General features: G+C 58.1%; 1 protein-coding gene and 1 gene segment (V, D, J or C); one reads left to right on the top strand and one right to left on the bottom strand.

Moving 5' to 3' along the window:
- Positions 1-71: 71 nt before the first annotated feature.
- LOC129198899 (solute carrier family 12 member 6-like) lies at positions 72-3,328 on the top strand. The gene is made up of 4 exons (XM_054808532.1): positions 72-178; positions 258-364; positions 948-1,081; positions 2,854-3,328. Exons 1-4 carry the CDS (start codon positions 131-133, stop codon positions 2,937-2,939), a joined length of 375 nt encoding a protein of 124 aa, XP_054664507.1. The 5' UTR covers positions 72-130; the 3' UTR covers positions 2,940-3,328.
- Positions 3,329-14,659: 11,331 nt separating this feature from the next.
- On the bottom strand, positions 14,660-22,662 carry LOC129198885 (Ig epsilon chain C region-like). The segment is given in 6 exon segments: positions 14,660-15,087; positions 16,288-16,614; positions 17,140-17,445; positions 18,032-18,313; positions 21,820-21,907; positions 22,633-22,662. Coding segments are annotated over 6 exon segments (1,377 nt in total).
- Positions 22,663-23,195: the final 533 nt, after the last annotated feature.

The raw sequence follows: 23,195 nt of genomic DNA, 5'->3' as shown, positions 1-23,195 counted from the left end.
CCCCCCAAAATCCCCCCCCACCCCCCCCAGACCCCCCCAACCCCCCCCCCACCCCCCCGGACCCCCCCAAACTCCCCCCCGCCCCCAGCACGACAGCGACGTGTCGGCGTACACCTACGAGCGCACGCTGATGATGGAGCAGCGCTCCCAGATGCTGCGGCAGATGCGCCAGGCGCAGGTGATGTCACACCCACCCCCCCCACCTCCCCTCGTCCAATCCTGGGCGGGGCGCTGAGGTCACGCTGATGATGTCACAGGGGGGCCCCGCTCCCTCGCAAGCCCCCAGCGCCGGGGAGGAAGAGGAAGAGGAAGAGGAAGGGGAAGGGGAAGGGGAAGGAGGCGTCGCCCGCCGCGGCCCCAGCCCGTGAGTGTTACCGGGACGTGCCCCGGGGGGGGTACTGGTGTGTACTGGTGTGTACTGGGGGGGGTACTGGGGGGCGTACTGGTGCATACTGGTGCGTACTGGTGTGTACTGGGGGGGGTACTGGTGCGTACTGGTGCGTACTGGTGCGTACTGGTGCATACTGGTGCATACTGGTGTGTACTGGGGGGGGTACTGGTGCATATTGGTGCATACTGGTGTGTACTGGGGGGGGTACTGGCGCGTACTGGCACATACTGGTGCATACTGGCGTGTAGTGGGGGGTTGTACTGGCGCGTACTGGCGCGTACTGGTGTGTACCGGTGTGTACTGGGGGTGCGTAGTGGGGGTGCGTAGTGGTGCGTACTGGGGGTGCATACTGGTGTGTACTGGCGTGTACTGGCACGTACTGGTGCGTCCTGGGGGTTGTAGTGGTGCATACTGGTGCGTACCGGCCCATACTGGTGCGTCCTGGGGGTTGTATTGGTGCGTACTGGTGTGCACTGGCACATACTGGCATGTACTGGGGGCGCGTACTGGTGCGTACTGGTGCATACTGGTGCGTACTGGTGCGTACTGGGCGCAGGGGGAACGTGCGGCGCATGCACGCTGCGGAGCGGCTGAACGAGGCCGTGGGGCGACGCTCGGGCGGGGCCCGGTTGGTGCTGCTGGACCTGCCCCCTCCCCCGCCCCCCCGGCCCCCCCGGCCCCTCGACAACTGTATCCTGCGGGGGAGGAAGTGGGGGGGAAGTGGGGGGGAAATGGGAAATGGGGAAATGGGGGGGAATGGGGGGAACGGGGGGAAATGGGGGGAAACGGGGGGGGGAATGGGGCCCCCCCAGCCCCTCGACAACTGTATCCTGTGGGGGAGGAAGTGGGGGGAAATGAGAGGGAAATGGGAAAATGAGGGGGAAACGGGGAGGAAATGGGGGGGAAACAGGAGAATGAGGGGGAAATAGGAAGAAATGGGGGGGAAACAGGAGAAATGACGGGAGAAATGGGGGGAATGGGAAAATGAGAAGGAAACGGGGGAATGGGGGGAAAGGAGAGAAATGGGGGAAATGGGGAAATGAGGGGGAAACGGGGGGAATGGGGGGGAAATGGGAAAACAAGGCGGAAACGGGGGAAATGGGGAAATGGGGGGAACGGGGGGAAATGGGGGGGAATGGGAAAATGAGGGGGAAATGGGAAATGGGAAAATGAGAGGGAAATGGAAACGGGGGGAATGGGGGAAAAGGGGAGAAATAGGGGAAAAATGATGGGAGGAATGGGGGGAAGGGGAAAATGAGGGGGAAACGGGGGGGGAATGGGGGAAATGGGGCAGAAATGGGAAAACGGGGGTGAAATGGGGGAATGGGGGGAAAGGGGGGGAAATGGGGAGGAAACAGGAGGAAATGAGAAAATGGGGGGGAATGGGGGGAAAGGGGGAGAAACGGAAAACGGGAAGCAGGGGGGAAACGGGAAACAAGGGGGAAATGGGGCAGGAACGGGGGGAAACAGCGGGAGAAATGAGAGGGAATGGGGGAAACGGGGGGGAAACGAGGCAGGAATGGGGAAAGGGGGGAAATGGGGGGGAAGGGGAGAGAAATGGGGGAAATAGGGGGAAACGGGGGGGAATACAGGAGGGAAATGGGGAGGAATGGGGCGGAAATGGGGGGAAGTGGGGAGGAAGGGGGGGGGAAACAGGGTGACACCAGGAAAGTGGGGGCAAAACCGGAGCAACGGGGGGGGAAATGGGGGGAAATAGGGCAAAAATGGGGGAAATGGGGGGGAAGTAAGGGGGGAAATAGGGGGAGAATAAGGGCAAAAACGGGAGAAACAGAAAATGGTTGCAAGAGTGGGTGGAAACGGGGGGAACGGGGTGAGAACAGGGCAGGAAAAGGGAAAATGCGGGGGAAGGGGCAAAACGAGGGGAAATGGGGTGGAAATGGGGAGAAAATGAGGAAAACGAGGCAAAGACGAGGGGAACGGGGGGAAATGGGACAAGAACGGGGGGAAATGGGGGGGAAGTGGGACAGGAATGGGGGGAAGTGGGACAGGAACGGGGGGAAATGGGGGGGAAGTGGGACAGGAACGGGGGGAAGTGGGACAGGAACAGGGGGAAATGGGGGGGAAGTGGGACAGGAACGGGGGGAAGTGGGACAGGAACGGGGGGAAATGGGGGGGAAGTGGGACAGGAACGGGGGGAAGTGGGACAGGAACGGGGGGAAGTGGGGGGAAGGGCAAAAATGAGGGAAATGGGGAGAAACTGGGGAAATTGGGCAGAAATTTGGGGGATTGGGAGGAAACAGGGAGGAAACAGGGGCAGAGAGGGGGAAATGCGAGGAAACGGGAGGAAAAGATGGGGAAAATGGAGGGGAAATGGGGAAAAGGGGGGGGAAATGGGGAAAACGAGGGGGAAAAACGGGTGAGGGGGGCACTTGGGGGGCACCGTGGGGCGCTTGGGGGGCGGCCGTGGGTCAGCCGTGGGGCAGCCCCTTGACGCGGCTCAGACCTGGAGTTCCTGGAGGTGCTGACGGAGGGGCTGGGGCCGGTGCTGCTGGTCAGGGGGGGCGACGGGGACCCCCCCGACCCCTGAGCCCACCAGTACGGCCCAGTACGAGCCCAGCGCTCCCAGTACGGCGCCCGGCCCGAGCCGCGGCTCTACGAGCACCCGTCCCAGCGCGAGCCCAGCGCTCCCAGTACGAGCCCGGCGCTCCCAGTAGGACGCCGACCCGAGCTGCAGCTGCCCGACACGGGTCCCAGTACGGACCCCAGCGCTCCCAGTACGGACCCCAGCGCTCCCAGTATAGCACCAGTGCTCCCAGTACGACGCCAGACCGAGCTAAGGTTAAGCGACGACCCGCGACGTTCCCAGTACGACCTCGGCGCTGCGGACCCCTCTCTGTACCGATCCCGCTACGGGACCAGTCCTCCCAGTACGGCTCCCAGTACGGCTCCCAGTACGCGCCCAATAAACCATTTCCAACCCAAAGCTGCCGCGGCGTTTCCTTGGGCCGATCCCGAAGGGATTCACCGACGTCTCCAGCGTGGGTCCTCCATGGGGTGCAGACCTTCGCCAACTTCTCCAGCGTGGTCTCTTCCATGGGGTGTAGACCTTGACCAACTGCTCGGGCGTGGGGTCCTCCACGGGGTGCAGGGGGAATCTCTGCACCCCCTCATCCTTCCTCCATGGGCTGGAGAACAGCCTGCTTCACCATGGTCTTCTCCATGGGCTTCTGGTGGTGGAACCTCTGCTCCACCATCATCCAACCTCCATGGGCTTCTGGTGGAACCTCTGCTCCACCATCATCCAACCTCCATGGGCTTCTGGTGGAACCTCTGCTCCACCATCGTTCTCCATGGGCTGTAGGAGAACAGCCTGCTTCACCATGGTCTTCTCCATGGGCTTCTGGTGGTGGAACCTCTGCTCCACCATCATCCAACCTCCGTGGGCTGTAGGAGGACAGCTTGCCTCACCATGGTCTTCTCCATGGGCTTCTGGTGGTGGAACCTCTGCTCCACCATCATCCAACCTCCATGGGCTTCTGGTGGAACCTCTGCTCCACCATTGTTCTCCATGGGCTGGAGAACAGCCTGCCTCACCATGGTCTTCTCCATGGGCTTCTGGTGGAATCTCTGCTCCACCATCATCCAACCTCCATGGGCTGGAGAACAGCCTGCCTCACCATGGTCTTCTCCATGGGCTTCTGGTGGTGGAACCTCTGCTCCACCATCATCCAACCTCTGTGGGCTGTAGGAGGACAGCTTGCCTCACCATGGTCTTCTCCATGGGTTTCTGGTGGAATCTCTGCTCCACCATCATCCTCCATGGTCCATAGGGGGACAGCCTGCCTCACCATGGTCTTCTCCATGGGCTTCTGGTGGAATCTCTGCTCCACCATCATCCAACCTCCATGGGCTGTAGAACAGCCTGCTTCACCATGGTCTTCTCCATGGGCTGCTGGTGGAATCTCTGCTCCACCATCATCCTGTAGGTGGAATCTCTGCTCCACCATCATCCAACCTCCATGGGCTTCTGGTGGAACCTCTGCTCCACCATCATCCAACCTCCATGGGCTGTAGGAGAACAGCCTGCTTCACCATGGTCTTCTCCATGGGTTTCTGGTGGAATCTCTTCACCATCATCCTCCATGGGCTGATGGTGCAACCTCTGTTCCACCGTCATCCTGTAGGTGGAACCTCTGCTCCACCATCATCCAACCTCCATGGGCTGTAGGAGAACAGCCTGCTTCACTGTGGTCTTCTCCATGGGCTTCTGGTGGAACCTCTGCTCCACCATCATCCAACCTCCATGGGTTGTCATCTATGGGGCAGAAGGTGTCACCACAGGTGTGTGTGGGGGGGACACCTGTGGGGCAGTTGAGCCCACCCCAGCTCCAGGCGTCTGGTGGCCCTGGCCAGCGGTTGGACCACCGTCTTGTTGGTGGAGCTGTCGGGCCGAAGGACATCGGTGGGAAGGGTTCGGGGCCTCCCCTCAAGCGTTCGCCTTGGTTCATTGCGGCTTGGGATTGGCCGAAGAAGCCGGAGCTTTGGGGAGGATCCTCTACCCGGATTGGAGGAGGAAAGGGGAGAGGGAAGGACCTCAACGGGTGGGGTGCAGCCGTGAGGAACCTCAACGGATGGGATGGGGCCGTGAAGATTTCAGGAGAACCCAACTCTCCTGGAGAACCTCAAGTGGCCAGAAGGTCCATGTGACCACGGTGGGGGGGGACATATAGGAGAATTATGGGATTTGGGGGGACCCCCAGGTGTCCGGGAAGGTCCTAGATGTCCAGGAGAACCCAAGATTTCAGGAGAACCCAAGATTTCAGGAGAACCCAACTCTCCTGGAGAACCTCAAGTGTCCAGAAGGTCCATGTGACCACGGTGGGGGGGGGGTGTCATGTGGGGGAATTATGGGATGGGGGGGGACCCCCAGGTGTCCAGGAGAAGACCAAGACCTCCAGGAGAACCTCAAGTGGCCAGGAGGAGCCATTTTGGGGCAAACCGGGTGGAAAACGGGGGCTTTTTGCCCCTTTTTTTGGAGGGGGCGACGGAGTTCACGGCGGTCCTGACCAATCAGGCGAGGGCGAAGGGGAGGTCCCTGCGCTGCCATTGGCTGAGCGAGCGGCTGCAGGCGTTGGCCAATCAGGTGAGAGGAGGAGATCGGCCCGGGGATTTTTGGGGTGAAATCCGCCCGGTTTGGGGGGGTTTGGGGGCCGGGGGGGGGGGGGAATCGAGGCGAAAAACGAAAGTTTTGGGGCCGGGCGGTGACGCGATCGAGCGGGGGAGCGGAACGGGGCAAAAAAAGGCGGTTTTGGTGCAAAAAAAGCCCAAAGTGGTGATTTTTGATGGGGGGGTGTGGGGTATTTTTGGGGAGGAAAGAAGCGAATTGGGGATTTTTGGCCCCCCCCCCCCCCAAAAAAAATGGTGGTTTGGGTTTCTTTGAATGCGTGGAAATGGCGGTTTTTGGCAAAACAGGCGATTTTGGTGCAAAAGTGCAGGTTTTGGGGCGGGGAAGGGGAGATTTTTGGAGCGCAAAAATGCAGGGGGTTTTGGGGGTAAAAATGGAGATTTTTGGAGCACAAAAGTGGAGATTTTTGGGGGTAAAAATGGAGATTTTTGGAGCACGAAAGTGGAGATTTTTGGAGCACAAAAGGCGCGATTTTTGGGTGTAAAAATGGAGATTTTTGGAGCAGAAAAGTGAAGATTTTTGGGTGTAAAAGTGAAGATTTTTGGAGTGCAGAAGTGGAGATTTTTGGAGCACAAAAATACAGATTTTTTTTTTGGGTTTAAAAATGGAGATTTTTGGAACACAAAAGTCGAGATTTTTGGGTGTAAACCCGAAGAATTTTGGAGCACAAAAGTGGAGATTTTTGGAGCACAAAAATACAGATTTTTTGGGTGTAAAAATGCAGATTTTTGGAGCATGAAAGTGGAGATTTCTGGGGCACAAAAATACGGATTTTTTGGGTGTAAAACCAAAGATTTTTGGAGCACGAAAGTGGAGATTTTTGGGTGTAAAAATGGAGATTTTTGGACACCACCCCCCCCCCCAAAAAAAAAAGATTTTTTGGGTGTAAAAGTGGAGATTTTTGGAGCACAAAAATACAGATTTTTGGGTGAAAAATGAAGATTTTCGGAGCACGAAAGTGGAGATTTTTGGGTGTAAAAGTGAAGATTTTTGGAGCGCAAAAGTGGAGATTTTTGGAGCACAAAAGTTGCAGGTTTTGGGTGTAAAAGTGGAGATTTTTGGAGCACAAAAATCGCGATTTTGGGGGTGTAAAAGTCAAGATTTTGGGGTGAGAATTTCAATATTTTGGGGGCACAAAATTAAAGAATTTTCTTTTTTTTTTGACCGAAACTTCATGATTTGGGGGGCAAACCCCCTCAAGATTTTGGGGCACAAAAATGAAGATTTTGGGACACAAAGCTCAAGATTTTGGGGCGAAAAAAGTCAAGATTTGTGAAATTTTGGTGGGATTTCTCTCCGAAAATCCAGGCAAGTTTTGTGCCAAAATTCAAGGGGTTTGGGCAAAAAATCATTGGGGGGAAAAAAAGGGGGAATTTGGGTTCGGCAGCGAGGGTAAAAATGGGTATTTTTGCCGCAAGGTGCTTGGTTTGGGGGAAAAAGGGGGAATTTTGGGGCTTAAAATGGTGATAAAGGAAGAAAATGTCGATTTTTTTCCCCAAAAAATTGTGTGGGTTTGCCAGAAAATTCGGATTTTTGCCGGAAAATGTGCGGGTTTGCCAGAAAACGCTGCTTTTCGTGCCGGAAAAATGCGCTTTTTTTGACACCAAAACCGCTTCTTTTGCCAGAAAACGGGGGTTTTTCCCCCAAAAAATGCGGGGTGGGGTGTGCCGTAAAACCGATGGGGGGGGTTTTGCCATAAAATAAGGGTTTTTGCCTTAAAAATACGGAATTTTTTTTTTTTCTTAAAAGAAGCGGGGGTTTCTCCTAAAATGAGGAAATTTTTTTGCCTTAAACTGCAGATTTTTGCCTTAAAATTAGAGATTTTTTTTTTTTTGCCTTAAAATTCGGGAACTTTTTTTTTGCCTTAAAATGAGGATTTTTTGCCTAAAAATAAGGGATTTTTTTTTTTTTCCCCCCCAAAAATGAGGATTTTTTGGGGGGTGTCTTAAAATGAAGATTTTTCGGGCCTCAAAATAAGGATTTTTTTGGCCTTAAAATAAGGAAATTTTTTTCCTTAAAATAAGGAATTTTTTTTTTCCTTAAAATAAGGAAATTTTTTTTGCCTTAAAATGAACTTTTTTGCCTTAAAATGAACTGCTTTGTCTTAAAATGACGATTTTTTTTTTTGCCTTAAAATGACCCATTTTTTGCATTAAGGATTTTTTTCTCTTTTGCCACAAAACGAGGGGTTTTGCCTTAAAATCGAGATTTTTTTTTTTGGCCTTTAAATAAGAAATTTTTTTGCCGTGAAATAAGAAAATTTTTTTTCCCTTTAAATAAGGAATTTGTTTCCCTTGAACAAAGGAAATTTTTTTTGTCTTAAAAAAGAGGAAATTTTTTTGATTTTTAAACCGAGGATTTTTGCCTTAAAATCCTGTAAATAAGATTTTTTGGCATTAAAAATTCGGCCTTTTTTGCCTTAAAATGAGGGATTAAAGAATCCTTAAACTAAGGAAATTTTTTGCCTTAAAAAAGGGAATTTTTTTACTTAAAACAAGGAAAATTTTTTTTGCCTTAAAATGAAGATTTTTTTTTTTGCCTTTAATATGGATTTTTCGCCTTAAAATAAGGATTTTTTCGGCCTTAAAATGAGGAAATTTTTTTTTTTGCCTTAAAATTACGAATTTTTTGCCTTCAAATAAGAATTTTTTTTTTTTGCTCGAAAATCGCTTTATTTTACCGTCAAACGAGGGCGAGGTTTTGGCCATAAAAATCCTTCTTTTGCCCTTTTTTGCCCTAAAATGAGGGGTTGGGGTTTTTTTTTTCTCCATTATCTCAGATTTTTTTTTTTTTTTCCTTAAAATTCGGAGCTTTTTCCCAAAACCGAGGAGTTTTACCTTAAAATTACGGGTTTGAATTGCGGAATTTTTTTTTGGGGGGGCCGTAAACCGCGGAGAGGGGGTGCCATAAAATGCGACATTTTTCACCCTAAAATGCTTTTTTTCCCCCCATAAACCCAGGAGGTTTTTTTTTAACCCAGAAAAGGACTTGGATTTACCCTAAATTGCAGTTTTTTACCCCAAAAATGAAAGCGGGAGATTTCTCCTAAATTAAAGACCTTTTTTTTTTTTTTTTTTTGCATTTTTCGCCTTAAAATGAGTTGTCGGTCAAGGCTTTTTGGGGGTTTTTTTGCCCAAAAAATGCTCCTTTGGCCATTTTTGCCATGAACCGAATGGGTTTTGCCCTATAATGAGGTTTTTTCCCCCAGAAAATGAGAAAGTTGGTTTTTTTAGGTGTTTTTTTTTTTTTTAACCATAAACGGGGTAATTTTCACCCCAAAAAAATTTTAATTTTTTTTTTTCCCCCACCCCCCAGGTATTTTTTGGAACGCGAAGAGACCGAGCGGCTCGAAATTCGGAAATTTTTTATTTTTTATTTTTTGGGGTTGGTTTTTTTTGGGGGGGGGGAAGCGACAAAAGCAGCGGTTTTTTTCGGAGCGGGGCGGGCGGGCGCGGGAAACGGGCGGAAACCGAGGCGAAAAAAAAGCGATTTTGGGGGCGCCGTGTTTGGCAGGAAAAAAAGAAAAAAAAAAAAAACCCCAAAACCCCAAAACTCCCCCAAACCCCCCCCCAAAACCCAAAAAAAACCCCCAAAAACCCCAAAACTGCCCCCCAAAACCCCCGAAAAACCCCAAGCGGAGGCGGATGCAGATGCAAAGAGGGGGTTGCCCCAACTCGGCCGCTTTTCGGGAAAAAGAGACGGCCCCGCCCCGTCCCCCTTCTGGGTGGCCCTGGTGGCAACTTCTCCTGGTGGCCCTGGTGGCCACCACCCTTGGTAGACCTGGTGGCCAGTTCCTGGTGGGTGGCCCTGGTGGCCAATGGGTTGACCTGGTGGCCAGTTCCTCGTGGGTTGACCTGGTGGCCACTTCCCTTGGTAGACCTGGTGGCCAGTTGCCTTGGTGGCCCTGATGGCCACTTCCTCATGGGTTGACCTGGTGGCCACTCCCCTGGGTAGACCTGGTGGCCACCACCCTTGGTGGCCCTGGTGGCCACTTCTGCATGGGTTGACCTGGTGGCCAGTTCCTCATGGGTTGACCTGTTGGCCAGTTCCCTTGGTAGCCCTGGTGGCCACCACCCTTGGTGGCCCTGGTGGCCAGTTCCACATGGGCTGACCTGGTGGCCACTTCTGGTGGCCCTGGTGGCCACTTCTACATGGGTTGACCTGGTGGCCAGTTCCTCACGGGTTGACCTGGTGGCCAGTTCCCTTGGTAGCCCTGGTGGCCACTTCTACCTGGGTTGACCTGGTGGCCAGTTCCCCTGGTAGCCCTGGTGGCCACCACCCTTGGTGGCCCTGGTGGCCAGTTCCACATGGGCTGACCTGGTGGCCACTTCTCCTGGTGGCCCTGGTGGCCACTTCCTCATGGGTTGACCTGGTGGCCACCGCCCTTGGTGGCCCTGGTGGCCACTTCTACATGGGTTGACCTGGTGGCCACTTCCTCATGGGTGGCCCTGGTGGCCAGTTCCCTTGGTAGACCTGGTGGCCAGTTGCCTTGGTGGCCCTGGTGGCCACTTCTACATGGGTTGACCTGGTGGCCAGTTCCACATGGGTTGACCTGGTGGCCCCTTCCCTTGGTGGCCCTGGTGGCCATCTCCTGCCTTGGGTGGCCCTGGTGGCCAGTGTCCCACCTTCTCCCCACCACGGCTCCACCTGGGAATCATTTGTCCATCCCCTCCCCCACCCACCCACCCAAACCCCCACCCACATCTGGGGGTGCCACCCACCCCAGGGTGCTCTCCTGAGGTCCTTGTGCAACGTTCTCCTTGTGCAACGTTCTCCTCGTGCAACGTTCTCCTCGTGCAATGTCCTCCCCGTGCAATGTTCTCCTCGTGCAATGTCCTCCCCGTGCAATGTCCTCTTCGTGCGATGTTCTCCTTGTGCAATGTCCTCCCCATGCAATGTTCTCCTCGTCCAATGTTCTCCCCGTCCAACGTCCTCCACGTCCAACGTTCTCCTCATCCAACGTTCTCCTCATCCAACGTTCTCCTTGTCCAACGTTCTCCTCGTCCAATGTTCTCCTCATCCAACGTTCTCCACGTCCAACGTCCTCCACGTCCAACGTTCTCCTCATCCAACGTCCTCCTCGTCCAACGTTCTCCACATCCAACGTTCTCCACGTCCAACGTTCTCCCCGTCCAACGTCCTCCTCATCCAACGTCCTCCTCATCCAACATTCTCCTCATCCAACGTTCTCCTCATCCAACGTCCTCCCCATCCAACGTTCTCCCCATCCAACGTTCTCCCCGTCCAACGTCCTCCTCATCCAACGTTCTCCCCGTCCAACGTTCTCCCCATCCAACGTCCTCCTCATCCAACGTTCTCCCCATCCAACGTTCTCCCCATCCAACGTCCTCCTCATCCAACGTTCTCCCCGTCCAACGTTCTCCCCATCCAACGTCCTCCTCATCCAACGTTCTCCTCATCCAACGTTCTCCCCGTCCAACGTTCTCCCCGTCCAACGTTCTCCTCGTTGTCTCCTCCGCGTGGCCACCCCACCTCTAGCCCCTCCCCCGGGTGGCGGTGGCGGTGGGGGGGTGTCACCGTCCCTCAGAGCGAGCGGCCAACGGGAGAGCGGCGCCGGGGCGGGGGCCACGCCCCCCTAGACCACGGGTTGGATGACGTTCTTGTAGTCGGGGGCGGGGCTTTGCTTCAGCTGGATGACGGTGGAGAGCAGCCACTTCACCTGGGGGGACACGGCTCAGAGGGCCCTGCCTCTGCTGGCACCCACCCACCCATCTGCCCCACCATCCAACCAACCCACCGTCCAACCATCTACTGGTCCGTCCACCCACCCAGCCACCCATCCATCCACCCAACCATCTGCTCATCCATCTGCCCCACCATCCAACCACCCATCCATCCAACCATCCAACCATCCATCCAACCATCCAACCATCCAACCATCCAACCATCCATCCATCCATCCAACCATCCAACCATCCAACCACCCATCCAACCGTCCAACCACCCAACCATCCACCCAACCATCTGCTCATCCATCTGCCCCACCATCCAACCACCCATCCATCCAACCATCCAACCATCCAACCATCCATCCATCCATCCAACCATCCAACCATCCATCCAACCATCCATCCAACCATCCAACCATCCAACCATCCATCCATCCAACCATCCAACCATCCATCCAACCATCCAACCACCCATCCAACCATCCAACCGTCCAACCATCCAACCAACCATCCACCCATCCAACCACCCATCCATCCACCCAACCATCTGCTCATCCATCTGCCCCACCATCCAACCACCCATCCACCCATCCATCCAACCATCCAACCGTCCAACCACCCAACCAACCACCCAACCATCTGCTCATCCATCTACCCCACCATCCAACCATCCACCCGTCCACCCATCCAACCATCCAACCGTCCAACCATCCAACCAACCATCCACCCACCCAACCACCCATCCATCCACCCAACCATCTGCTCATCCATCTGCCCCACCATCCAACCACCCATCCAACCATCCAAACATCCAACCATCCACCCAACCACCCACCCAACCATCTGCTCATCCATCTACCCCACCATCCAACCCACCACCCATCCAACCACTCATCCATCCACCCAACCATCTGCTCATCCATCTACCCCACCATCCAACCCACCACCCACCCAACCACCCACCCATCCACCCAACCACCCATCCAACCACTCATCCATCCACCCAACCATCTGCTCATCCATCTGCCCCACCATCCAACCATCCAACCAACCGTCCAACCGTCCAACCATCCATCCAACCACCCACCCAACCACCCACCCAACCATCTGCTCATCCATCTACCCCACCATCCAACCACCCAACCATCCAACCACCCACCCAACCTCCCACCCACCCACCCATCTACCCAAGGACCCCCCCACCCCCCACCTACCCAACCATCGTGGCCGTCTATCCCACCACCCAGCCACCCCCCGCTCCATGGGACCTCCTGATCTCCTCGCCGGCCCACCTTGAAGAGGGTGACGGTGGCGCTGTAGCAGACGCTGAGGAGGAAGAGGGTGATGAAGACGGCGATGGTGTCCCAGGGCCCGTTGGACTTCTCAGGGTCCACCTGGCAGAGGTCTTCAGGCAGGCTGAACTCTGGGGTGGGGAGGAGGAAGAAGGTCAGTGGCCGGCAGCTGCCTGTCCCTCTGCCCATCCCGGGTGTCCTCTCCTCCTGCCGGCCCACCCTTGGTCCACCCAACCACCTGTGGACCTCCCGTCCTGGTCGCCACCCATCTCCTGGTCCCTCAGAGCCGGGGGACCTCTCTGCCACCCGCTCTCACCCCGCAGAGGACCTGGGTGGGTCCCTCACCCAGCCCTTGAAGGCACTCGTCTCTTGGGTCACCTGTCCACCCCCGCGCGTGCTTCTCCAGCCGTCCATTCGCCAAGACCTCATCCACCCATCTCCAGCCATCTCCAGCCATCTCCATCCATCTCCACCCATCTCCACCCATCTCCAGCCATCTCCAACCATCTCCAGCCATCTCCAGCCATCTCCACCCATCTCCATCCATCTCCATCCATCTCCATCCATCTCCACCCATCTCCATCCATCTCCATCCATCCATCTCCATCCATCTCCATCGATCTCCAGCCATCTCCATCCATCTCCATCCATCTCCACCCATCCATCTCCACCCATCTCCACCCATCTCCACCCATCTCCATCCATCCATCTCCATCCATCTCCATCCATCCATCTCCATCCATCTCCAACCATCTCCACCCATCTCCACCCATCTCCATCCATCTCCACCCATCCATCTCCATCCATCTCCAGCCATCTCCAACCATCTCCACCCATCTCCACCCATCTCCACCCATCTCCATCCATCTCCATCCATTCATCTCCACCCATCTCCACCCATCTCCACCCATCTCCAACCATCTCCACCCATCTCCATCCATCTCCACCCATCTCCACCCATCTCCACCCATCTCCACCCATCTCCATCCATCTCCACCCATCTCCATCCATCTCCATCCATCTCCATCCATCTCCACCCATCTCCATCCATCTCCACCCATCTCCACCCATATCCATCCATCTCCAGCCATCTCCAGCCATCTCCACCCATCTCCATCCATCTCCACCCACCCATCTCCATCCATCTCCACCCATCTCCACCCATCTCCATCCATCTCCACCCATCTCCACCCATCTCCACCCATCTCCACCCATCTCCACCCATCTCCAGCCATCTCCATCCATCTCCATCCATCTCCAGCCATCTCCAGCCATCTCCAGCCATCTCCATTCATCCATCTCCACCTATCTCCATCCATCCATGTCCACCCATCTCCACCCATTCTCTGATGTCTCCCCATCCATCCACTCACCCACCCATCCACCCATCCTGATGTTTCTCCATCATCCATCCATCCATCCATCCATCCATCCATCCATCCATCCAAGTCTGATGTTTCTCCACCTATCCATCCGTCCACCCATCCATCCTGATGTTTCTCCATCCACCCACCCATCCAAGTCTGATGTTCACCCATCCATCCATCCTGATGTTTCTCCATCCACCCACCCATCCAAGTCTGATGTTCACCCATCCATCCATCCATCCATGTCTGATGTTTCTCCATCCACCCATCTATGTCTGATGTTCCTCCATCCATCCACCCAAGTCTGATGTTCATCTACCCATCCATCCACGCATCCATCCTGATGTTCCTCCATCCATCCATCCATCCACACATCCATCCTGATGTTCCTCCATCCATCCATCCACCCATCCATCATGTCTGATGTTTCTCCACCCATCCATCCACCCATCCATCCTGATGTTCCTCCATCCATCCATCCACCCATCCAGGTCTGATGTTTCTCCACCCATCCATCCGTCCATCCATCCTGATGTTTCTCCATCCATCCACCCATCCAGGTCTGATGTTTCTCCACCCATCCATCCACCCATCCATCCTGATGTTTCTCCATCCATCCATCCATCCAAGCCTGATGTTTCTCCTCCACCCACCCACCCACCCATCATGTCTGATGTTTCTCCACCCCCCCCCACCCAGACGTCTCTCCACCCACCCCACCACTCTGTCCCCCGCCCGCCCCGTCCCCACGGCGCTCAGAGGCAGACGCCAGCCTGACTTCTTCTCCTTTATTCCCCACCGCGTCGGGAACTCGGGAGGTGGTCGCTCTACCGAAGCCGGGTCAGATGCCACCACCCTCATTTTTTACCCGGCTGCTTGTTGACGCTACGTTGGATGAACTTCATGGGCAGAGCTTCGTGGACCACCATGCAGACGTAGGTGTTGCCCTGGAGCCACGCGTCCCTCGCCACGCCCAACCGGCTGTAGACGAAGTAGGACGCGTCGCCCGTCTTCTCCTTCATGGGCGCCGTCACGTCGTAACTCCCGGCGTCCACCGCGTCCTGGTTCTTCTGCCACTCCACCGAGATGTCCTCCGGGTAGAAGGCGCGCGCCAGGCAGGTCAGGCTGAGGGTGTCGCGACGGGCGCTCAGCTCCTCGGGGGGCGGGGGCAGCAGGGCGACGCTGGGCGTCAGGCGTTTGCCTGCGACGGCGACGGGCGGTGATGTCATAGGGCGGGGCGGAGGGGGGGGGGGGGAGAAGATGGAGGAAGGGGGTGGGGTGGGGTGGGGTGGGGTGGGGACAACCCGAGGGGAGGGGAGGGCCGTGAGAGGCGATGGGAGCTGCGCGGGATGTGACCTCAGCCATCTCCAGCCATGTCCAACCAACCATCTCCACCCATCTCCACCCATCTCCAGCCATGTCCAACCACCCATCTCCAACCATCTCCAACCATCTCCATCCATCTCCAACCATCTCCATCCATCCATCTCCAACCATCTCCACCCATCTCCACCCATCTCCACCCATCTCCACCCGTCTCCACCCGTCTCCATCCATCTCCAACCAACCATCTCCACCCGTCTCCATCCATCTCCAACCATCTCCATCCATCTCCAACCATCTCCATCCATCTCCAGCCATGTCCACCCATCTCCACCCACCTCACCCATCTCCAACCATCTTCAACCATCTCCAACCATCTCCATCCATCTCCACCCATCTCCATCCATCTCCAACCATCTCCACCCATCTCCATCCAACCATCTCCAACCATCTCCACCCATCTCCACCCATCTCCAACCATCTCCATCCATGTCCAACCATCTCCATCCATCTCCACCCATCTCCACCCATCTCACCCATGTCCATCAATCTCCACCCATCTCCAACCATCTCCATCCATCTCCACCCATCTCCATCCAACCATCTCCACCCATCTCCATCCATCTCCACCCACCTCACCCATCTCCATCCATCTCCACCTATCTCCATCCACCCATCTCCACCCATCTGCACCCATCTCCACCCATCTCCACCCATCTCCACCCATCTCCACCCATCTCCACCCATCTCCAACCATCTCCACCCGTCTCCACCCATCTCACCCATCTCCACCCATCTCCAACCATCTCCATCCATCTCCAACCATCTCCATCCATCTCCAACCATCTCCAACCATCTCCATCAATCTCCACCCATCTCCATCCATCTCCACCCATCTCCATCCAACCATCTCCAACCATCTCCATCCATCTCCAGCCATCTCCATCCATGTCCAACCATCTCCACCCATCTCCATCCATCTCCAGCCATCTCCAACCATCTCCACCCACCTCCACCCACCTCCACCCACCTCCACCCACCTCCACCCCTCTCCACCCATCCGTCCACCTCCTCTCACCAGGCCTCTTGCTGATGCTCCTGCTGAGGGTGGAGGGCAGGTCGTTGTGCTGGATGGTGCAGGTGAAGGTCTCGCCGTTCTCCCAGTCCCGGGTGGAGATGGGCACCTCGCTGGTGGCCGTGAAGGTCCCGTTGTACTGGGCCTTCAGCTCGAGAAGGTGGGGTCGGAGGGTCCCACCCTGTCTCCGGGTCCAGGTGACCACCAGCCCGTCGTCGCTGGGTAAACTGGTGGCCAAGCAACGGACCTTGGGAGTCTGGGAGACGTAGAGTTCCGAGGGGGTGGGCGGGAGGATGAAGACCTGGATGTTGTTGGCGTCCGGAGGAGAAGCTGGAGGGTGGAGGAGATGGTGGAGGTGAAGCTCAGGGAGATGCCACCACGGCCTGAGCAACGTGGCAGGGGTCAACCCCAGGGAGATGCCACCACTCCCAAAGCAATGTAGGGTGAACCCCAGGGAGATGCCACCACCCAGAACAACATAGGGTGAACCCCATGGAGATGCCACCACCCCCAGAGCAACGTGGGGTCAAGCCAAAGGGAGTGGAGACCCCCAAATCAACGTGGGGTGAACCCTATGGAGATGCCACCACCCAAATCAACATGGGGTGAACCCTATGGAGATGCCACCACCCAAATCAACGTGGGGTGAACCCCAGGGAGATGCCACCACCCAAATCAACATGGGGTGAACCCCAGGGAGATGCCACCACCCAAATCAACATGGGGTGAACCCTATGGAGATGCCACCACCCAAATCAACGTGGGGTGAACCCCAGGGAGATGCCACCACCCAAATCAACATGGGGTGAACCCCAGGGAGATGCCACCACCCAAATCAACGTCTCTCGAACTCACTCAAGCACTTGTGGCCGACGACCTCCTGCGTGATGCCGGACGCGGGGTGGGTGACCTTGCAGGTGTAGGTCTTCTGCTGCCACTCCTCCAAGGAGACGTTGAGGTGAGAGCTGGTCCGGAAGGTCCTACCGCTGGCCTCAGGTTCCACGGGCTCGGACGGAGGGTTGGGATAGACCGGGAAGCCATCGACCAACCACTCCACCGTCACCGTGGCCGGGGAGAAGTGGTTGATGAGACAAACGAGTTGGACCGAGGAGATGTCGCAAGAGTGGAAGAAACCAACGGTGGGGACCTCGGGGACGGTAACTGGAAGAAGAAGCCACCGGCGATGCGAGCGTGAGGTCACGGGCGAGAAGAAGAGGAGTTTTTGAGATCGACGTGGGGTGAAGCCCAGGGAGATGCCACCACCACCCAAATCGACGTAGGGTGAAGCCCGGGGAGATGCCACCACCCCCAGAGCAACGTGGGGTGAACTTAAAGGGAGGGGGTGGAGACTCCCAAATCAACGTGGGGTGAACCCCAGGGAGATGCCACCACCCAACCGACGTGGCGTCACCCCCATGGAGATGCCACCACCCCCAAATTGATGTGGCGTGACCCCCCAGGGAGATGCCACCACCCCCGAATCGACCTGAGATGAAACCCAGGGAGATGCCACCACCCAACCAACGCGGTGTGAACCCCAGGGAGATGCCACCACCCCCGAATCGACCTGATGTGAACCCCAGGGAGATGCCACCACCCCCAAATTGACGTGACATGAACCCTACGGAGATGCCACCACCCCCCGAATCGACCTGAGAGGAAGCCCAGGGAGATGCCACCACCCAACCAAGGCCACGACCAACCCGAGGAGGTGCGGCCACCCCTCCAACCCACCGTCCCCTCTCACCTGGGACGTTGATGGTCCGACTGTAGCGGGAGGGCGGGTGTTGGACGGTGCACTGCAGACGGGTGGGGTTGCCGGAGGTGACCGTCAGTTGACTCCCCAAGCTGTAGAGTCCCGACGCCAGGTGGCCGGCGGGGAAGTTCCGGCTGACCGAGGGGACACTCCCGCTGTCCCACGTCACCGTCACCGGCTCGGGGAAGTACCCGCCCACCAGACAGGCCACCACCGGGGTGGGACCACTGCCGCAGGCCACCAACGGGAAGACGGAAGGAGACGTCACCTTGACTGGAGGGGGGGGGGCGCGAGGTGAAGAGAGAGGGTGAGGTTCAATGGGCACCCATGGGTGTCGCTGGAGACACCCACCAGGAGCAACGTGGGGTGAAGCTCAGGGAGATGCCACCACCTCCAGAGCAACATGATGTGAAGCCCAAGGAGATGCCACCACCCAAAGCAACGTGGGGTGAAGCCCAGGGAGATGCCACCACCCAAATTAACATGATGTGAACCCCACGGAGATGCCACCACCCCCAAATCAAGGTGGGGTGAACCCCAGGGAGGTGCCACCACCCAAATTAACATGATGTGAACCCCATGGAGATGCCACCACCCCCAAATCAAGGTGGGGTGAAGCCCAGGGAGATGCCACCACCCAAATTAACATGATGTGAACCCCACGGAGATGCCACCACCCCCAAATCAAGGTGGGGTGAAGCCCATGGAGGTGCCACCACCCAACCAACGTGGTGTCACCCCCAGGGAGATGCCACCACCCTCAAATCAACCTGGGCTGAACCCCACGGAGATGCCACCACCCCCAAATCAAGGTGGGGTGAACCCCATGGAGATGCCAAGGGCACCCATCGGCACCCGAGGGCACCCCAAAGGTCTCCAATGAACCCTGAGAGCACCCACGGGCGCCCATCAGCACCCATGGGCGTCCCAAGACACCTCCGCACCCGGAGAGCACCCATGGGTGCCTCAGCACGTTCCAAGGCACCCGCCGGCACCCAAGAGCACCCATGGGCGCCCATGTGAGTCCCAAGGCACCTCCGCACCCCGAGAGCACCCATGGGTGCCCGTGTGCACCCCAAGGCACCTCTGCACCCCGAGGGCACCCAAGGGTGCCCGTGTGCACCCTAATGGCCTCTGATGCTCCCTGAGAGCACCCATGGGTGCCCGTGTGCACCCCAAGGCACCTCCACACCCTGAGAGCACCCATGGGTGCCCATCGGCACCCCAAGGGCACCCCAATTGTCTCCGATGCACCCCGAGAGCACCCATGGGTGCCCATGAGCACCCCGAGGCACCTCCACACCCCGAGAGCACCCATGGGTGCCCATCGGCAGCCATCAGCACCCATCAGCACCCATGGGTGCCCATCGGCGCCCCAAGGGCACCCCAATTGTCTCCGAGAGCACCCATCAGCACCCACCAGCACCCAAGGGCACCCCAAGGCACCTCCGCACCCTGAGGGCACCCAAGGGTGCCCATCGGCACCCCAAGGGCACCCCAATTGTCTCCGATGCACCCCGAGAGCACCCATGGGTGCCCATGAGCACCCCGAGGCACCTCCACACCCCGAGAGCACCCATGGGTGCCCATCGGCAGCCATCAGCACCCATCAGCACCCATGGGTGCCCATCGGCGCCCCAAGGGCACCCCAATTGTCTCCGAGAGCACCCATCAGCACCCAAGGGCGCCCCAAGGCACCTCCGCACCCTGAGGGCACCCAAGGGTGCCCATTGGCACCCATCAGCACCCCGAGAGCACCCACGGGTGCCCCACAGCTCCCCACAGCACCCACGGGCGCCCCACACCTGGCTGGAACCCTGCACCATAGCGACCCCTGCCCCACAGCGAGGCCTGGCCCATAGGGACCCCCTGCCCCATAGGGACCCCTGCCCCATAGCGACCCCCTGCCCCATAGCTAGCCATGATCCATAGGGACCCTTGCCCCATAGCGACCCCCTGCCCCATAGCGACCCCCTGCTCCAGCCTAGCACCTCCCTACACTATAGGTACCCCTGCCCCATAGGGACCCCTGCCCCATAGCGACCCACACTACAGCTTAGCACCCCCTGCCCCATAGGGACCCCTGCCCCATAGCGACCCCCTGCCCCATAGCGACCCCCTGCCCTATAGCGACCCACACTACAGCTTAGCACCCCCTGCCCCATAGGGACCCCCTGCCCCATAGGGACCCCTGCCCCATAGGGACCCCCTGCCCCATAGGGACCTCCCTGCCCCATAGGGACCCCCTGCTCCAGCCTAGCTACCCCCTATCCTATAGGTACCCCTGCCCCATAGGAACCCCTGCCCTATAGTGACCCACACTACAGCTTAGCACCCCCTGCCCCATAGGGACCTCTGCCCCATAGGGACCCCCTGCCCCATAGTGACCCCCTGCTCCAGCCCAGCCCCTCCCTACACTATAGGTACCCCTGCCCCATAGGGAACCCTGCCCTATAGCGACCCACACTACAGCTTAGCACCCCCTGCCCCATAGGGACCTCTGCCCCATAGGGACCCCTGCCCCATAGCGACCCACACTACAGCTTAGCACCCCCTGCCCCATAGCGACCCCCTGCTCCAGCCTAGCACCTCCCTACACTATAGGTACCCCTGCCCCATAGGGAACCCTGCCCCATAGCGAACCACACTACAGCTTAGCACCCCCTGCCCCATAGGGACCCCCTGCCCCATAGGGACCCCTGCCCCATAGCGACCCCCTGCTCCAGCCTAGCTACCCCTATCCTATAGGTACCCCTGCCCCATAGGAACCCCTGCCCTATAGCGACCCACACTACAGCTTAGCACCCCCTGCCCCATAGGGACCCCCTGCCCCATAGCGACCCCCTGCTCCAGCCTAGCACCTCCCTACACTATAGGTACCCCTGCCCCATAGGGAACCCTGCCCCATAGCGACCCACACTACAGCTTAGCACCCCCTGCCCCATAGGGACCTCTGCCCCATAGGGACCCCTGCCCCATAGCGACCCACACTACAGCTTAGCACCCCCTGCCCCATAGGGACCCCCTGCCCCATAGCGACCCTGTGCTCCAGCCTAGCACCTCCCTACACTATAGGTACCCCTGCCCCATAGGGACCCCTGCCCCATAGCGACCCCCTGCTCCAGCCTAGCTACCCCCTATCCTATAGGTACCCCTGCCCCATAGGAACCCCTGCCCTATAGCGACCCACACTACAGCTTAGCACCCCCTGCCCCATAGGGACCCCCTGCCCCATAGCGACCCCCTGCTCCATAGCGACCCCCTGCCCTATAGCGACCCACACTACAGCTTAGCACCCCCTGCCCCATAGGGACCCCCTGCCCCATAGCGACCCTGTGCTCCAGCCCAGCCCCTCCCTACACTATAGGTACCCCTGCCCCATAGGGAACCCTGCCCCATAGCGACCCCACAGTACAGCTCAGCTCTCCCTGCCCCATAGGGACCCCCTGCCCCATAGGGACCTCCCTGCCCCATAGGGACCCCCCTACCCTATAGAGACCCCACAGTACAGCTTAGCTGCCCCTGGACCTATAGGGACCCCCCTGCCCCATAGGGACCCCTGCCCCATAGGGATCCCATACTGCAGCTTAGCTCCCTCTGCCCCATAGATCCCCCCTGCCCCATAGGGACCCCCTGCCCCATAGGGACCCTCTGTCCCACCCTTACCCTATAGAACCCGCCACCTCTGCCCCATAGGGGCATCTCTGCCCCATAGGAAACCCCCTGCCCCATAGGGCCCCCCCCAGCCCCATAGCGGGGACCCAGACGTCCGGCCCTACCCGCGTGGCCGCAGCTCTGCCCCACGGCGACCCCTCTCCTGCCCCATAGCCGCGATGGGGAGCTCTCGCTCCTCTGCCCCACGGCTCCCTGGGAGATGATGCAACGGGGCCCCTCCCCCCCCACCCCCCACCCCTCCCCCACCCCCCAACTTCCCCTTTCCCGCCCGGCACCCGGTGAGGTCCCTGGGGAGCACCCAGCACCCTTGGCAGCCCCATAGCGCCCCATAACGCCCCATAGAACCCCATAGAACCCCATAGGGCCCATAGCGCCCCATAGTGCCCCATGGCGCCCCATAGAACCCCTATAGAGCCCCACAGCACCCCACAGCACCCCACGGTGCCCCATAGAACCCCTATAGAGCCTGATATAGCACCCTATAGAGCCCCACAGCGCCCCACAGCGCCCCATAGCGCCCCACAGAACCCCATGCAGCACCCCACAGCACCCCACAGCACCCAGTAGCGCCCCACAGTGCCCCATAACACCCCATATAGCACCCCACGGCGCCCCATAGCACCCCATAACACCCCTATAGAACCCCATGCAGCGCCCCATGGCGCCCCATAGCACCCCATAGCTCCCTATAGCACCCCATAGAACCCAGTAGTGCCCCACAGAACCCCATGCAGCGCCCCACAGCGCCCCACAGCACCCAGTAGCGCCCCATAGTGCCCCACAGTGCCCCACAGCGCCCCATGGAACCCCACAGTGCCCCATAGCACCCCACAGCACCCCATAACACCCCTATGGAACCCCATGCAGCGCCCCACAGCGCCCCATAGAACCCCATCTAGCACCCCACAGCGCCCCACAGTGCCCCACAGCCCCCAGTAGCGCCCCATAGCGCCCCACAGTGCCCCATAGCCCCCCATAGCACCCCACGGTGCCCCATAGCACCCCTATAGAACCCCATGCAGCGCCCCACAGCGCCCCACAGCACCCAGTAGCACCCCACAGCACCCCATAGCCCCCCATAGCCCCCCATAGCGCCCCATGGTGCCCCATAGCACCCCTATAGAACCCCATGCAGCGCCCCACGGTGCCCCACAGCACCCAGTAGCACCCCACAGCGCCCCACGGTGCCCCATAGCACCCCTATAGAACCCCATGCAGCGCCCCACAGCGCCCCACAGCGCCCAGTAGCACCCCATAGCGCCCCACAGCACCCAGTAGCACCCCACAGCGCCCCACAGCGCCCCACGGCGCCCTATAACACCCCTATAGAACCCCATGCAGCGCCCCACAGCGCCCCACAGCACCCAGTAGCACCCCACAGCGCCCCACAGCACCCCACAGCGCCCCACAGCACCCAGTAGCACCCCACAGCGCCCCACAGCGCCCCACAGCGCCCCACAGCGCCCCACAGCGCCCCATA

This window comes from Grus americana, chromosome 37, assembly GCF_028858705.1.
Source record: "Grus americana isolate bGruAme1 chromosome 37, bGruAme1.mat, whole genome shotgun sequence".
Lineage (NCBI taxonomy): Eukaryota > Metazoa > Chordata > Aves > Gruiformes > Gruidae > Grus > Grus americana.
Note: the sequence above shows the minus strand (reverse complement) of the source record. Positions and strands in the feature narration are given on the sequence as shown.